The following is an 18,658-nucleotide window of genomic DNA, read 5'->3' on the forward strand; positions in this document are numbered from 1 at the left end:
ACAATTGTCCAGCGTTATGTTGAAATAAATTTTCTCCACAAAGTGTGTGTCTAATTAATGAAATGTCAACTTTATTTATTTCTAGGGGGCAGTTTGATTTTTTTCAGCATTGCAAATGAGAAGGATTAAAATTTCCAGTTAAAATGCCAGTGAACTTTTGTCTTTGTTGAAAACTTAAGGAAACAGTATGAATCTGTTTTACTTACATTATTTCATTTGATCTTAGAAGAAGGGCTCAAGCCCTACATGATCTCTTTTGTTTGCTGTTTTCTGAGTAGAATGTAATAAATATATTCTCCATTTGAAATGATCAGATTATTTCAACTAAGAACAAAATTTCTTTCCAAAATCTGAACAAATTATATAGCCATTCAACACCTACTTTATCCTGTTGTCTTAACTGCCTAGCAAAACAGGAAAAAAAATATTTTTTTCAGAAGGGAACTTACCAGAGCTCAAAGTTCTAGGGATGGTCTTTGTCATTCTACCTCTATTCCTATTTCTTTTCCTAAATTAGACATTTGTCAGAAACCCTCATGAAATATAAAGAGCTCTCAGACCCAGATGCAGAAGAAAGCATAAAATGATGGTTGCCACATCTCTTCGTTACTGCTGCTAGAGAAAGAAAATGCAGTCTGTTAACTTAGATTATTTCTGTCCTCCTTTCTTCCAGGAGTACAGAAGAACCATGGAGCTAATGTGTACCAGTAGATCATTAATTTTTTTGTGCTATTTGATTTTGTTACAATCTCTTGCTGAAATAAGCAAATTATGAGAGATAAATAATATTTTGCTGTCAACGCATGATGTAGACGTAAAAAAAGAAAAAAATGAAATAATATTCTGAAAAACATACTTTTTCAGTGCTTTAATTCAGGTTTTTGTTTTTTACTTTTGGTGCTATGCTGCCAAAGTCACCTAAGTAGAATTGGCAGTGATGAAACATTGGTCTGTCTTAGGTTCTTTCCAACATCAGTGACACAAGATGCTGACAGTCATAGCAGCAGGGTGATGTTTGCTTTGAAAATGTGCAGCCACATTTTATTGTGTCTGATTTTTCAAGCTCTACTTAGGAGTGATGAGTGCTTATTACAGGATTTACCTAAGCCTTCTGAGTTGATTTTTTTTTTTTAAAGAAAAGGAAAATTGAGATGGCTTGAAAAAGAAGCATTACTCTCACACTGATATGTTTCCATTCTCTTTTTAAAAGAGTGGGAATGGGAACATTCCCCAGAGTGACTCATTAGATGCTATTGTGGATGTTTGTCCTCAACACTCATACATCATAGCAAAGCAGCATTCAGTGTGTATAGTAGGATGGAGTCAGACTACCTAGGTTGGAATCCTAGCTTTGCTGTCTCTGACTGTGTGACCTCGGGCAAGGCACTTAAACGCACTAAACCTGTTTCTTCTCGCATCAAAATGTGGATAATAATACTTTATACCACTATATAGGATTATTTTGAGACTTTAATAAGACAATACATCTAAAGCACTTAGAATAGTGTCCTTCAAAGTATTCAAATAATGTAAGTAATTATTATTGCAACAACTATCGCTGTTCCATACTTGTACTGTACCACTGGTATATATCTTTTAAAATAATTACCGTGAGTTGGCAAAAAGAACATATTGGAAAGAATAGATTTCTAGTGTAAATACTAGCCTAAAGCTCTCTTGGGAAATGTAAATTTAAATTTTCATTAGCAATGATTGTGAGATTCCCTAAAGGAATTTCCTAGGAAAGGATGATAGAATGTATCCATGTAGGTATATATGTATGTATGTTCTCACTAATACTTCACAAATGCTCCTCAACCCAGGAGATTGATACCTTGTTTTCTTTGTAATTGTAAAACAGAGTAGGTTTTAATCTAGAATTTTGTTCTAGTCAGGGAAACTAGTGGACTTCCTAAGTGACAATATGACTTACGTGATGACTGCTGAACCTTTAGATAATCTTTTTGTACCACTCTCTTTTTCTTCTAATTGTTTTCTTCCTTTGGAGACTTAAGCCTTTTACTCTCCTAAGAGAGTATAACAAAATTTTCCGTATGTGTCTTAGAAACTACAGAAAAGTATTTTTCTCCTGGTTGTGGAAGAGAAGCTGGGACACTTGGAGAAGCAGGCTTTGCCAGCCTCCAAAGCCCCCTGTTGTGCTGCTTTCTTAAGGAAAATAGGTCTCTGGTAAAGTCATAATTTGTTCCCTTCTTATTCTGAGCAAAAGTTTATTAGCTTGTGATTTAAGCAAACCATCTGGTCCTGCTGGCATTGCTCACTGTCAAGCCCCGTGCTTTCTCCTTAATATGTTACTGGAGGCAGTTAAGTTACATATTTGAGTCCCAGCTCTGGCCTGGGCCTTTCTGTGTTTTAAAACGTCTGCTTTTGAAAATTGTGTTGTGACCTGGAGTATATTTTAAAAGTGTTGAGAAATTCTTTATTGTTTTGTATAGGATTTATCTCCTCTTCTACTCAGCAGTCTTTACCTTCATTTCTCTGGCTGTACCCAATACTGTACAACTGCCCAGTGGTAGGCATGAAATGGAACCAAATGGTTCTAGCTGAAAGTGTTCTCCTGGATTTTGGAAAGGTACCAGAAAATGAAGTAATTAAATTTGACTTTGAAACTGTTTCCCTGGCTTAGAAGCAGAGAGCAAATCAGATGATTAGTTGGAAATCCCGGATTATTGTGCCATTCTTGCCTTGAATACCCAAATGCTTAGAACTTACTTGGATATATGTATAATCTGAGGCAGAAATACTTTGAGGATCTGGCACTCAAATGGATGGGAAAATTAGACAATCTTTAAGAAAACGATTTTACTAACAGATAAAATTCTGGAAGTTAGAGATTTTTAATTTTTTTTAACAATATGTAATAGTTGTAGGTATTTATGGGGTACATGTGATATTTTGCTATATGTATACAATGTATAATGATCAAATCCAGGTAACTGAGCTATCCATCACCTCTAATATCTATTATTTCTTTGTGTTGGGAACATTCCATATCTTCTCTTCTAGCTATTTTGAAATTCACAATAAATGATTGTTAACTCTAGTCTCCCTACTGTGCTGCTGAACACTAGAACTTATTTTTCTATATAACTGTATTTTTGCACCCATTAACCAACCTCCCTTCATCCTCCTCTCCTTCCTACCCTTCCCAGCCTCTGGTAACCACAATTCTATTCACTACCTCCATGAAATCAAATTTCTTCTAGCTCCCACATATGAGTGAGAGCAAGCAACATTTGTCTTCCTGTGCTTTCTGGCTTATTTCAGTTAACATAATATTCTCCAATTCCATTCATGTTGCTGCAAATGATAGGATTTCATTCTTTTTATGGCTCAATAAGATTAGTGTATGTGTGTGTATATATATATATACATACCATGTTTCTTTTATTCATCCACTGATGAATACTTAGGTTGATGCTGTATTTTGGCTGTTGTGAATAGTGCCACAATAAACATGGGAGTACAAGTATCTGTTTGATATACTGATTTCTTTTCTTTTGGATATATACCCAGTAGTGGGATTGCTGGATCACGAGATAGTTCTATTTTTAGTTATTTAAGGAAACACTGTAGCATTTTCTATAGTTGCTGTACTAATTTACATTTCCACTAACAGTGTATGAGTGTTCTCCCTTCTCTGCATGCTTGTCAGCATTTGTTATTGTCTACTTTTTTGATAATAGCCATTTTAACTGGGATGAGATAGTGTCTCATTGCAGGAGTTTTTTAGGAGTGGTTGGTGGCGGGGAGGCAGAGTCTGTTACCTGGTCTGGAGCACAGTGCCGTGGTCATAGCTCACTGCAGCTGCAAACTCCTGGGCTCAGGTAATCCTCCAGAATGGCCAAGACTACAGGTGTGCAGTACGGTGCCTGGCTAATTTTTTGTAGAGATGGAGTCTCACTCTGTGGCCTAGGCTGGCCTTAAACTCCTCCTTTCTGCCTTGGCCTCCCAAAGTGCTCAAATTTTAGGCATAAGCCACTGCGGCCAGCCAAGATTATAGTAGTTTTTCTACTGTTAAGCCAACCTTGAACTCTTGGAATACAACTGACTTGCTCATGCACATTTTTCTTTTTTGTGTATACTAATTTTGGACTGGTGTGATTATGTTTAGGAATTTTTGTTACCTGTTCAGGATTGAGACAGGCCTAAGCTTTTCTTTTCCCTTGTTAATTTCTTTTCCCGTATTAATTTGTAAAGTTTTGATATGAAGTTATGTGAACCTTATTAAATACATTGTTGAGTGATCGTTCCCTCTCTTTTATATTTCCGATTTGTGTCTGCAAGATTGAAACTATTTGTTCCTTTTACATTTGCCAGAAGTTACCACTATAAATCTCCGGGCTTAAAATCTGTGTGAAAAAATTTTTGTTACTGACTCATTTTTCTCAAATTTTCTTTTTCGTATTTAGCTGGCTTTGCTAAGTTCAATTTTCCTTGGCATTTGATGATTTAGTCTTAAATTTTCAAATGTACTGGCAAAGATACCCTTGTATCTTTTTAGCACTGCAAGACTAGTAGTTGGGAACCCTCTATCATTCTAAAATAAATACTGTTCATTGTGCCATTTTTCTTTTTCTCTTTTAGTCTCAAAGACCAGCTGACTTTCTTAGTGTTTTCAAAGAATGAATTTTGGGCTTTGTGGATTCATTTTATAAAAGGGTGAGAAGGATTTGGTTTCCCACTTGACTATCTTGGGCTGTCTTGATCTTTTCTTTTATCCTATGAAGATACAAAACCCAATGTTCAACAGCTTATCAAGTACTTATTTTTGAATTCTCTGCCTGTTCATCCCTGACCTGAGAATTGCTTACCTTTTGCCAACACATAAATGCATGTTTTGTTATCTTCAATTGTTACTTCCCAGCATCAAGTCTGTCATGTTTAAAGACACATTTTACCCTTCATTCAAAACTCTTAACTTCCAAAACAAAACAAAAAAAAAATTGATTAAAATATGAATAAAAGATCTGAATAAACATTTCTCAAAAGACAACATAAAAATAACCAATATGGGTCAGGGTCATGGCTCATGACTATAGTCCCAGCACTTTGGGACTAATCCTAACACTTCGGGAGGCCAAGGTAGGTGGATCATTTGAAATCAGGGGTTCGAGTCCAGCCTGACCAATGTAGCAAAACCCCGTCTCTACTAAAAATACAAAAATTAACCAAGTGTGGTGGCACACACCTGTAATCCCAGCTACTCAGGAAGCTAAGGCAGGAGAATTACTTGAACCAGGGAGATGCAGTTTGCAATAAGCCAAGAGTATACCACTGTATTCCAGCCTGGGCAATAGAGCAAGACTTTGTCTGGAAAAAAAAAAAGAAAAGAATTACTATAATCCACCACAGTAAAAGATGATAGAAGAAAAGTTATATGATCATCTCAAGAAATGCAGAAAATTTAAATTCATTTATAATTTTAAAAATTTCGTAACTACCTAGCAATGGAAGGGAATTTCCTTAACTTAAAAAGGGTATCTATTAAAAATTGTACTACTTATAGATAAAACTTGTAAAGCATTCTTTTTAAAAATATGAATAAAATAGACTGCATGCTATCGTTATGTCTATACAGCATTGTATAATCATTCTAGATTGTGCAGCAAGGCATGTATGTGAAAGAAATGAATATTGTAAGAATTACAAGAAAATAAAACTCATAGTTGTCTATATAGTAAACTTCAAAATCTATCAGTAAATAAGAGCATTTAAGAAGATTGCTAGATACAGAATCAGTATAAAAAAGTCAATTCAGTTTCTATAATCTGCACTGAACAGAAAATTTACATTTTTGTAAAAACGATACTATTTACTAGAACATTAAGAAGTGTATAAAGTAGGGATAAATATTATTAGGATGTTTAACATCTTAATGGGAAAAATTATTAAACTTGATATTAAAGTTCTAAAAAGATATTCATTACCTGTTCTAGAATAGTACCTGGCATATGATAAAATCTAAATATTTTTACAGAAGTTCAAGAATAGCTAAGATGCTCTTGAAGAGAACAAGGTGAGACTTATTTTATTAGATATCAAGCTTTATAACGTGATAATAATTAAGGTAATGAATCTGGTATTGGTGCAGGAATAGGCAAGAGAGTAGAACATAATAGAAAGTATGGAAATATCCATGCTTATGAATATACTTGATGTATGTCAAAGGTTAAGAGAATAGATTTTTAAGTAAATGGTGCTGCGACATTGGCTATCCATATGGAGAAAAATGAAATCAGACTCCTGCCTTAATACCATATACAAAAATGAATTCCAGATGAATTAAGGACTAAATATGAAAAACAATACTTTAAAACTCTTAGGAAGTTTATCAATCAGATATTGTGTAACAACCACAAAATCTCAGTAGCATATTGTGATGGTTAATTTTATGTGATGACTTGACTGGCCACAGGGTGCCCAGATACTTGCTCAGTTAGTATTCTGGGTGTTTCTGTGAGGGTATTTGGGGATGAGATTAACATTTAAGTCAGCAAAATTGAGTAGAGCTGATTGCCCTCCCTGATGTGGGTGGGCCTTATTCAATCAGTTAAAGACCTGAGTAGAACAAAACTCTAATCCTTCCCACGGGAAAGAGAATTCCCTTGGCCTAACTGCTTTCAAACTGGGATATTAGCTTTTCTTTACATTTATTCAGACTCAGACTGAAACATTGGCTCTTCCTCAGTCTGGAGCCTGCTAGCCTTCAAACTGGAACTATACCATTGGCTCTCCTGGTTTTCAGGCCTTTGGATTTGGGTTGGAAGGATGTCATTGACTTTCCTGGGTCTCCAGCTTGCCATCTCACCCTATAGATCTTCCTGTTTGTGAGCAAGTTTCTTATAAGTTGTCTTTGTTTACTCATATACACTCTGTTTCTCTGGAGAATTCTGACTAAGATACATAAAATAACAAGCATTTATTTCTCATTCACATACATGGAGGTCGAGCATGGAGGGCTCTGCGTTAGTTTTAACTGGGGTGGCTCTGCTCCAGATGCTCTTTCTAGGGCCCAACTGAGGGATAGCAGCTATGCAAAATGTTCTCCTGGCAATAGTTGAAATGCAACCTCTCAAAGTGCTGGGATTACAGGTGTAAGCCTGGCCTTAATTACAGCAACCGGGACTGTGAAGATGCTGTTAGCTGAAGACATTTAACTAGCCCACTTCTGGAAGGATAAAGTAATTTAGGTGCCAAAAAAACTAAATGCATCTGTTTACTATCATTGTTTAACAACTGTTACCAATCAACGTGGAAACTTTGTTTAGGTATGAAGCACTAATTTCCAAGGGTCAGCGAAACAACTTTGATTTCTCAGGCTGATTTTTGACTCTAGCCTTCTCTGTTTTAGTTCCTTACAAATGGGTTTTATGTAGGAGTCAATGAACAGCAAATGCACCATCTCTACCTGCCCTGCCCTCTACTTCTGAAAAGACTGGTTATTACCAAGATTATTTCTTGGCAATTAACAATCTAACATAAATTCTTGTAATTGATGCAGTTGGCTGTTTGATTACATTTGCTTCCGAATGAAAATGAACATGTTTATTTAAGTAATTCTGATTTGGTAGCCACTTCGAGTAAGTAGAAGCAACTGATAAAGTACTTACCTTGCTCTCTGTTTCTTTTCCTTCTGTTTTAGCATTTTGTCTTTCTTCTCTGTTGGTTTTTTTGTTCGTTGTTTTTCAGGTCTATTTCTGTCAAGGCTTTTTTTATTTTTATTTATTTATTTTTTTTTGTTTTAAAGCATTCTGTCTCTTTTCTATCTGATAGATAGATAGATTTTTTTTTTTTCTTCCTGCCTTCCTTAAAAAAGAAACCCTACCTACCTGGCTTTAGAGCAAGAAATTATCTTATTGAATTCTAGCAGTTTCTTTTAAAAGAAATTCTTCTCAATGATATAAACAGGAAAATTTTAGTTTAGAAGACTAAAAATTATTCATGTATGTATATGGGGAATCTGTTATTAGTCAAGATTTGTGTCTTTTATTTCCTAAAATTATTCTGTATATGATTTTTAAAATATATATATTTGTATTATATTTTTCCACGGAAATTTCTGGATTATTTCCAAAGAACTTCCTTAAAAGGTATTGTCTGTGGCAGAGTGCGACTTCTTAAACTGATAATTTGGATGCCCTTACATGTATTAGGTTCTTTCTGACCTAAACTGAAAAGAATTATACTGTAGGGATATTATTATCTGCTGTATTAATTCTTGATATGTATACACATATCTGATCCAGAAAAGTTAACAGAATTTTTAATTTGTTCCTGTGTCTCTTCAATTTTCTGTTAACCCAGGTCCTCTGACTTTAATTGATCAAGATGTTTTGTTTTTCTCCTTCCCATATTTATGATAGGTGGAGGAGTTACTGATGGCCATGGAGAAAGTAAAGCAGGAACTAGAATCCATGAAAGCAAAGCTGTCCTCTACCCAGCAGTCTCTGGCAGAAAAGGAAACTCACTTGACTAATCTTCGGGCAGAGAGAAGGAAGCACTTAGAGGAAGTCCTGGAGATGAAGTAAGTGTTTGTAGTCTTATTCTTCAAGCACATGCTTAGTGGAAATACTTTTTCTCCCTGCATTCATCTTCTGGCTCTGTTTATTACCACAATACACTTACTTAATTTTAATGCTAACTTGTATTTCTTAGTCTCTACAATAAATTTGGTCAAAGGTGGAACAAATCCTGGTCAAATAGAAAGGTGCAACCTTGTTTCTACTAAAAAAAAAAAAAAAAAAAAAAAATTAGCTAGGCGTGGTGACATGCGCCTGTAATCCCAGCTACTGAGGAGGCTGAGGCAGAGGTATTGCTTGAACTGGGAAGATAGAGGTTGAGTGCCACTGCACTCCAGCCTGGGCAACAGGGTGAGACTGCATCTCCAAAAAAAAAAAAAAGAAAAATATATTTGGCTCCTCTTTAATGAATTTTAAGTCTTCTGACATATACATATCTGTATATAATTACCTCTCTGAAATTCCTAAGATCTTCTGGAAAGTTCAGGCAAAATGGTAAACTTACTGGGGAAGAGGGCTGTTTGTTCTGAGGTTGTATGAAGACTAGGCAATTTTTAAACACATTTTTTATTGTAAACATTTCCAAAGATACATACAAGTAGAGAAAATGAACTCCCATATACCTATCTCCAAGATTAAGCAGTTAACATTTTGTCACACTGGAAGCAAATTTTTAGAAAATTGTCACTTTTAGCAAAACTTTACTATACAACATTTTCCTACTCCCCCCACATTTTATAAGTTGCTGAGACTATAATCTGTTGTGAAGCATGTAAACAACTGCTCATACATAGTAGATGTTTCTTTTTCTTCTCAGTGACCTTCTGTTTAAAACAAATGTGTCTCTTTTGAATATCCAGTTGTACTCTCTCATTTGCCAGTCGTAAACTTTCCCCTTACCTAAAGGCGCTACTCTTATTTTACTGAAACCAGGCCTATCCTGGAATCCCTCAGTTACCTTCATTATGTCAGCATTATCTTTATTTTTGTTGTCTTCTTTTCTGTCTCAGAGGAGAGGTTTTTTTCTTCTTCATAAGGCCATATTCTTACTTCTGTCACAAATTTTAAGTCCCCACCTGAGCAGCCTTTTGCTATCAGTTCTGTCTCACATAATCTTTGCTCACTTCTCTTCATAAATACACAGTCTGTCTTTGGCCTAAAATAAATTTTTCACTCCAACAGTGCTGTAAACTGACATCAGTTTACTTTTCTGCTATGAGCTGTCAATAAACTTTGAATACCTGAATAATACAGCAGTAGAGGATCTTGCCATGATACCCTGTTCATGAATTCTCATGGGACACGATGAGATGATTGTGATATTGTGACTGGAGCCCAAGAATGTTGAGGTGTCCTCTGTGCGTACAGGTTCCTGGGCTACAATGCAAGGCCAAGAGATTCTTTCCTTTTAGAAAAGCATTATACAGGCAATATGTCTTTGAAGCAATTAGTAAGTGAAGCCAGAAGTGGATTGTTATACGGGGAGAATTTGGAGAGGTCATTCTGTGTAGCATCGTGAGAAAAAAAGCTTGCAAATTTCAGAGGAGAAAGGAAAGTCCTCCCTATGACTATTGGCAGTGACACTAGATTCTTCACTCTGTAGTCATTACAGGATCCACCATATTTTAAAGGTTTAAAATATTCAGTTATTGATAATTGAACAAGCAAAAAGACTTCTCTTCCTAGAGTTCTCTACTTAGAGAACTTAAGAGGTAGAAATAGGGGAATGAAATGTGCAGGGAGACTGAAACATACATATGTGTGATTCTGGATCTAGAATAAGAGTCTTCCCTGAGGAAAAGGTAGTTGGCCCATTTGTTTAGAAAATTCTTCAGCAAAGCACTAGAATAGCCTGTTTTCTAGAATAATCCTGACCTCATCAAGCCAAGAGAAATGAATTAATAGTTATTTTCCATTCCTAGCATATATTATTGTAATTTTTGAACGTCTGTTACAGATAAATGGTGACCATGAGTTTGGGGAAATGTAAAACGGTTCACTTGGTAGCCTGCCAGTGGTGCATTAGAAACATTTGTGTTGGTTAGCCAGCCCTGAAGAGAAGGAACATTTTTATTGGCAGATCCCACAGTGGTTCTTCTCTTCCTTATGCTGTGGTTTTGTTAACCATTACTTTTTTATTCCACTTTTATGTTAGCCTTTTTCCCTCAAGAAAGAAGGATAAAAGGGAGCAGGGGAAAAATAATAAAATAACAACTTTAATAACTGTAATAAATTTTAAGTATCAGTTGAGGTCATGAGGTTCACCATTAAGAATTCTAGATGAGCTAGTTCATTTGACACTGCCCTGCATCCAAACTCCTCCTGCAGTCCCACCTGCATTAGCATTCAGAATAAAGCTTACAAGATCCATTTTTTATTTTTAATAAAATTTTTATTAAGCTATGAATTTGACTGCCCTGAAAACTAGTTTGTTCAGGGAAGGCGTAGCAGAGCTCTTTGGCTTCATTGAGAGTTTAGAGCTATTCAATAGGTAACCTCCTATATGCAGGCAGTTCCTATATGACTTCATTCAAAGAATAAAACAAATGATTAGGAGTTCAACACATTATTATGCTGATTGGGAGCTTAAAAATAAATAAATACAATTTAAAAGGTAATGTCAACACAGATGAAAAAGGAAAAATATTAGAATCTCCTGAACTGACTAGACAGACATGTTTAGAATACTGGTTTTCTCTGGAAACAAGTAAAGCTGGCAGAGAAATCCAAATATCTGCGTGTTAAATTATATACTCATTAGATGGTTTTTGGCTAAGAAAAGGTCTCCCACATCCAGAGAATACATTTTCCTATGTAAGAACAGTCCAGTACTGTCATCTGAATTCTGACATTTAGAACTTTTTGACTGTTAGGAGAGAAAAGTAGAGTACAGTCGCGATTAAGAGAGCTATTAACAGGCTGGGGCAGTGGCTTATGCCTATAATCCCAGTGCTTTGGAAGGCCGAGGTGGGCGGATCACCTGAGGTTAGGAGTTGGAGACCAGCCTGGCCAACATGGTGAAACCCCATCTCTACTAAAAATACAAAAATGAGCCAGGCATGGTGGCGGGCACTTGTAGTCCTAGCTACTCGGGAGGCTGAGACAGGAGAATCACTTAAACCTGGGAGGCAGAGGTTGCAGTGAGCCAAGATGGCACCACTGCTCTCCAGCCTGGGAAACAGAACGAGACTGTGTCACCAGAAAGAAAAACCTGAAGAGCTAATAGAGGAAATAAAATGTAATGCTAAAAATTATTTCATTTTTCCAACTGATAGAGACAGAAAAAGAACAACAAATGAACCAATAAAAGGATCAACAAATAGATGACATAAATTCAGCCATACCAATATTTATGGCAAAATGAAATATACTAAACACACCAAGTAAAGGACAGCGATATTAGAAGGGGGTTATTAGGAAAAAAAAAGCAAAGCTCAACTGTATGCTGTATATAAGACCTATACTACCATAAACACTGGCTGAAATTAAAGAATGGAAAAAGGTAGTTCTTAGAAATAATAATTATAAGAAACCTGGCATTGCTATATTAGTATTAGACAAAGGAGACTTCTAGACAAAGAGTATTTCCAGAGATAAAAAAGAACATATCATAAAGATAAAGGGGACAACACACCCGAAAGACATAATAATCTTTAATACATATATATCTAATAAAGCTTTAAAGTTCATGAAGGACAGACTGACAGAACTAAAGGTAAAACAAATCTGTGGTTATCAGTCATCACTGAGGATTTTCAGCTCCATTTCTTGGAAATTGATAGAATTAGTAAACAAAAGCAATATAGAAGATCTTAAGACTGTTAACTTATTTAGCATTTATAGAATACTACTTCTAACAACTGAAGAATATATGTTTTTAAGTGCATATGGAAGTTTCACAGATACAGACCATATGCTGGGCCTTACAATTAAAAATAAGTCTCAGTAAATTTCAGAAGAGTGAGATATGTCAAAATTGTTCTCTAACCGTAGTAGAATTCAGTTAGAAGTTAGTAAGATACTTAGAGAATTTCTCAAATGTTTGGAAATTAGATAACATAATTCTAAATACTATGGCTCAGAGAAGAAGTCATAAGAAATATTAGGAATCATTTTGAACTGAATGAAAATTCAAATCTGAAATTTTGTATTTCACAGTTGAAGAAGTGGTTAGAATGAAATTTTTACCCTTAAAAACCTACATTAGAAAAGAAGAAAAGTTGAATTTCAGTGATCTTAGTTTTTACACTAAGATACCAGAAAAAGAAGTAGAGTAAACCACAGCAAATAGGATAACAGAAATAGTAAAGATAACAGAAATCAAACACGTAGAAGACAGAGAATCAACCCAGAAAATTCACAAAATTCGTAACCGTTTTTCTTCAAAGAATTTAAAAAATTGATAAGTTCCTAATAAATAGATCAAGGGAAAAAGGAAGGTACATGAATTGTCAATATCTGGAATGAGAGAGAGGTTATTACTCCAGTTTCTAAAGACACTTAAAAAGATAAGAGAATATTTTGAGCAACTATATGCCAATAAATTTAATGAATAGACAGATTCTTTGAAAAATACAATTCATTAAACTGGCTTAAGAAGGAACAGATAATTGGGCAGGGCTTTATCTGTTAAAGAAATTGTATTTGTCATATGGAACCAAATAAGAGCCCGAATAGCCAAGGCAATCCTGAGCAAAAAGAACAAAGCTAGAGGCATCATGCTACCTGACTTCAAACTATACTACAGGACTACAGTAACCAAAACACCATGGTAGTAGTAGTAAAACAGATGCATTGAGCAAAGGAACAGAATAGAAAGCCCAGAAATAAGGCTGCACACCTACAACTATCTGCTCTTCCACCAACCTGACAAAGGCAATCAGGGAAAGGATTCCTTATTCAGTAAATGGTCCTGTGATAACTGGCTAGCCATATGCAGAAGATTAAAACTGCTACTCTGTCTTTATACCATATACAAAAATTGACTCAAGATGGATTAAAGACTTAAATGTAAAACCCAAAACTATAAAAACCCTGAAATACAACCTAGGTAATACCATGGGCACGGGCAAGGATATCATGACAAAGATGCCAAAAGCTGTTGCAACAACAGCAAACATTGACTAATGAGATGTAATTAAAGAGATTCTGGACAGCAAAAGAAACTATCAACAGAGTAAACAGACACCCCACAGAATGGGGGTTAATTTTTCCAAATTATGTGACAAAGGTTTAATATCCAGCATCCATAGGGAATTTAAACAAATTTACAAGAAAACTCCTTAAAAAGTAGGCAAAGGACATGAACAGACACTTCTCAAAAAAAGACACAGGAGTCCGCCAAGATGGCTGAATAGAACAGCTCCAGAGCACAGTTCCCAGCAAGAGCAATGCAGAAGGCGAGTGAGCTTTGCATTGCCAACCAAGGTACCAGGTTTAACTCAATAGGACTGGTTAGACAATGGGTATAGCCCAACAAGAGCAAACTGAGGCAGGGTAGGACACTGCCTCAGCTGGGAAGTGCAACTAGCCAGAGAACCCCCCCTACTCCCACCCAATGGAGGACATCAGGGACTTTTCCAGCCACTTCAGCATGCCTATTCAGATCCTGTGCTTCTCTTATAATCTTTACAGCCTACCGACCAGGAGATTTCCACTGGGTAGGTAAGAGCCACAGGTTTCCAGCACAGATCTGAGCTGCCATTTCAGCCAGCACTGTGGGTTTTCAGCACAAATCTGGGTGGCCGTTGTGGCTGGGGCCTGGAACGCCTATGAGACAGATCCTTCCCCTCCTTTGAAATAAGGGTAGGGAGCCAAGTGATCTGACTGCATGGCTCGCACCCCACAAAGACTGGGAAACTGATGCCCTCTGGCTTGAGAGTTTAACACCCAGCGCAGCAGCTTGAGCTCCACCCGGCACAGTTGAGCTCGGTGCAGGGAAAGGCATCCACCATTGTCGAGGCAGTTCTAACTTTGCCTTTGTAAACAAAAGTGCGAGGAAGTTTACCTGGAGCCCGTTGCAGCTCAGCAACGCCTCTACAGGCAGACTGTGACTAGACATCGTCCTTGTTGGGCAAGGCATGTCAGGAACTTATAAATAAAACCTCACCTTCCCAGGACAGAGCACCTGGGAAAAAAGGCAGTTGTGAGTTCCGCTGCAGCAGATTTAAACGTCCCTGCCCAGCAGCCCTAAAGGGAACAACAGACCTCCCTGCACAACACTTGAGTTCTGATAAGGGACAGACTGCCTCCTCAAGTGGCTTGCTGACCGCTGTATATCCAAAAAGACACCTCATACAGGAGAGCTCTGGCTGACATCTGGCAGGGACCCTCTGGGACAAAGCTACCAAAGGAAAGAACAGGCAGGAATCCTTGCTGTTCTGCAGCCCCTGTGGGTGATACCCAGGCAAGCAGGGTCTAGAGTGGACTTCCAGCAGTCCTGCAGTACAGGGGTCTGACTGTTACAAGGAAAACTAAAAACAGAAATACCTTCAGCATCAACAGAAAGGACATCCACTCAGAGACCACATCCGAAAGTAAAGTAACCAGATTCAAAGACCAAAGGTAGATAAATCCACGAAGATGGGAAGAAACCAGTACAAAAAGGATGAATCGCCAAAACCCAGGACACCTCTCCTCCTCCAAGGGATCACAGCTCCTCACCAGCAAGGGAACAAAACTGGATGGAGAATGACTTTGACAGATTGACAGAAGCAGGCTTCAGAAGGTGGGTAATAAACTCCTCTGAGCTAAAGAACATGTTCTAACCCATTGCAAAGAAATTAACTTTAAAAAAAGGTTAGATGAAATGCTAACCTGAATAACCAGCTTAGAGAAGAACATAAACGACTTGATGGAACTTAAAAACACAGCACGAGAACTTTGCGAAGCATCCACAACTTTCATTAGCCAAATTGATCAAGCCTAAGAAAGGATATCAGAGGTTGAAGATCAACTCAGTGTAATAAAACAAGAAGGCAAGATTAGAGAACAAAGAGTGAAAAGAAATGAACAAAGCAAATACGGGATTATGTGAAAAGACCTAATCGATGTTTGATCAGTATACCTGAATGTGAGGGGGAGAATGAATCCAAGCTGGAAAACACTCTTCAGGATATTATCCAAGAGAACTTCCCAAACCTAGCAAGGCAGGCCAACTTTCAAATCCAGAGAACACCGTAAAAATATTCCTCAAGAAGAGCAACCCCAAGGCACATAGTCATCAGATACACCAGGGTTGAAATGAAGGAAAAACTGCTAAGGGCAGCCAGAGAGAAAGGCAGGGTTACCCACAAAGGGAGGCCAGTCAGACTCACAGTGAATCTCTTGGCAGAAACCCTACAAACCAGAAGAGTGGGGGCCAATATTCAACATCCTTAAAGAAAAGAACTTTCAACCTAGATTTTCATATCCAGCTAAACTAAGCTTCGTAAGTGAAGGACATATAAAATCCATTACAGACAAGCAATTGCTGAGAGATTTCATCACCACCAGGCATGCCTTACAAGAGCCCCTGAGGGAAGCACTAAACATGGAAAGGAACAACTGGTATCAGTCACTGCAAAAACACCAAATGGTAAAGACCACTGACACAATGAAGAAACTGCGTCAACTAACAGGCAAAACCATCAGCTAGTATCAAAATGGCAGGATCAAATTCACACATAACAGTATTAACCCTAAATGTAAATCGGCAAAATGCCCCAATCAAAAGACATAGACTGGTAAGTTGGATAAAACGTCAAGACCCATTGGTGTGATATATTCACGAGACCCATCTCAAGTACAAAGAAACACATAGACTCAAATAAAGGGATGGAGGAAAATTTACCAAGCAAATGGAGAGCAAAAGAAAACAGGAGTTGCAATCCTAGTCTCTAATAAAACGGACTTTAAACCAACAAAGATCAAAATAGACAAAGAAGGGCATTACATAATGGTAAAGGGATCAATGCAACAAGAAGGGCTAACTATCCTAAATATATATGCATCCAATACAGGAGCACCCAGATTCATAAAGCAAGTTCTTAATGACCTACAAAGAGACTTAAACTCCCACACAATAATAGTGGGAGACTTTGACACCCCACTGTCAATACTAGACAGATCAACAAGACAGAAAATTAACAAAGATATCTAGGACTTAAACTCAGATCTGGAACAAGCGGACCTAATAGACATCTACAGAACTCTCCACCACAAATCCACAGAATATACATTCTTCTCAGCACCCCATTGCACTTACTCTAAAATTGACCACATAATTGGAAGCAAATCACTCCTCAGCAAATGCAAAAGAATGGAAATCGTAACAAACAGTCTCTCAGACCACAGTGCAATTAAATTAGAACTCAGGATGAAGAAACTCACTCAAAACCACACAACTACATGGAAACTGAACAACCTGCTCCTGAATGACTACTGGATAAATAAAGAAATTAAGGCAGAAATGAAGATGTTCTTCGAAACCAATAAGAATGAAGACAAAGGCCGGGCGCGGTGGCTCAAGCCTGTAATCCCAGCACTTTGGGAGGCTGAGACAGGTGGATCACGAGGTCGACAGATCGAGACCATCCTGGTCAACATGGTGAAACCCCGTCTCTACTAAAAATACAAAAAATTAGCTGGGCATGGTGGCACGTGCCTGTAATCCCAGCTACTAAGGAGGCTGAGGCAAGAGAATTGCTTGAACCCAGGAGGCGGAGGTTGCGGTGAGCTGAGATCGTGCCATTGCACTCCAGCCTGGGTAACAAGAGCAAAAACTCCGTCTCAAAAAAAAAAAAAAAAAAAAAGAATGAAGACAAAATGTACCAGAATCTCTGGGACACATTTAAAGCAGTGTCTAGAGGGAAATTTAAAGCACTAAATGCCCACATAAGAAGTGAGAAAGGATCTAAAATTGACACCCTATTGTCTCAATTAAAAGAACTAGAGGAGCAAGATCAAACAAATATAAAAGCTAGCGGAAGACAAGAAATAACTAAGATCAGAGCAGAACTGAAGAAGATAGAGACACAAAAAACGCTTCAAAAAATTAAGAAATCCCGGAACTGGCTTTCTTAAAAGATCAACAAAATAGACTGCTAGCCAGACCAATAGAAAAGAGAGAAAAATCAAATAGATGCAATAAAAAATGATAAAGGGGATATCCCCAGCGATCCCACAGAAATAAAAACTACCATCAGAAACAACACTATGCACATAAACCTGTAAATCTTAAAAAAATGGATAAATTCCTGGACAGTTACACCCTCCCAAGACTAACACAGGAAGAAGTTGAATCCCTGAATAGACCAATAACAAGGTCTGAAGTTGAGGCAACAGTTAATAGCCTACCAAACAAAAAAAGTCCAGGTCCCGATAGGTTCACAGCCAAATTCTACCAGACCTACAAAGAGGAGCTGGTACCATTCCTTCTGAAACTAATACAGACAATACAAAAAGAGGGAATCCTCCCTAACTCAATTTATGACACCAACATCATCCTGATACAAAACCTGGCAGAGACACAATGAAAAAAGAAAATTTCAGGCCAGTATCTACGATCAACTTCGATGCAGTGATCTTCAATAAAATTTTGGCAAACTGAATGCAGCAGTACCTCGAAAAGCTTGTCCATCATGATCAAGTAGGCATCATCCTTGGGTTGCAGCATACACAAATCTATAAATGTAATCCATCACAGAAAAAGAATGAAAGACAATAACCACATGATTATCTCAATAGATGCAGAGAAGACCTTTGACAAAATTCAGCAGCCGTTTATGCTAAAAACTGTCAATAAACTAGGTATCGATGAAATGTATCTCAAAATAATAAAAGCTGTTTACAACAAACCCACAGCCAATATCATACTGAATAGGCAAAAACTGGAAGCATTCCCTTTCAAATCTGGCACTAGACAAGGATGCCCTCTCTCACCGCTCCTATTCAACATAGTATTGGAATTTCTAGATAGAGCAATCAGGCAAGAAAAAGAAAGAAAGGGTATTCAGTCAGGAAAGGAGGAAGTAAAGCTGTCTCTATTTGCAGACAACATGATTATATATTTAGAAGACCCCATTGTCTCAGCCCAAAATATCCTTAAGATGATAAGCAACTTCAGCAAAGTCTCAGGA

At 37.3% G+C, this 18,658-nt stretch overlaps 1 protein-coding gene across 14 annotated transcripts in view; it reads left to right on the forward strand.

The window, feature by feature from the left end:
• Window positions 1-18,658, forward strand: part of ERC1 (ELKS/RAB6-interacting/CAST family member 1) — a 515,798-nt gene that overhangs the window by 304,406 nt on the left and 192,734 nt on the right. For all 14 annotated transcript variants that reach the window (XM_074403327.1, XM_074403335.1, XM_010345058.3 and 11 more), the window contains one exon: window positions 8,385-8,545. In XM_074403327.1, coding sequence (XP_074259428.1) covers window positions 8,385-8,545 — 161 coding nt within the window. The remainder of the gene's footprint in view (window positions 1-8,384; window positions 8,546-18,658) is intronic.

Source organism: Saimiri boliviensis, chromosome 7 (assembly GCF_048565385.1).
Source record: "Saimiri boliviensis isolate mSaiBol1 chromosome 7, mSaiBol1.pri, whole genome shotgun sequence".
Classification (NCBI taxonomy): Eukaryota; Metazoa; Chordata; class Mammalia; order Primates; family Cebidae; genus Saimiri; species Saimiri boliviensis.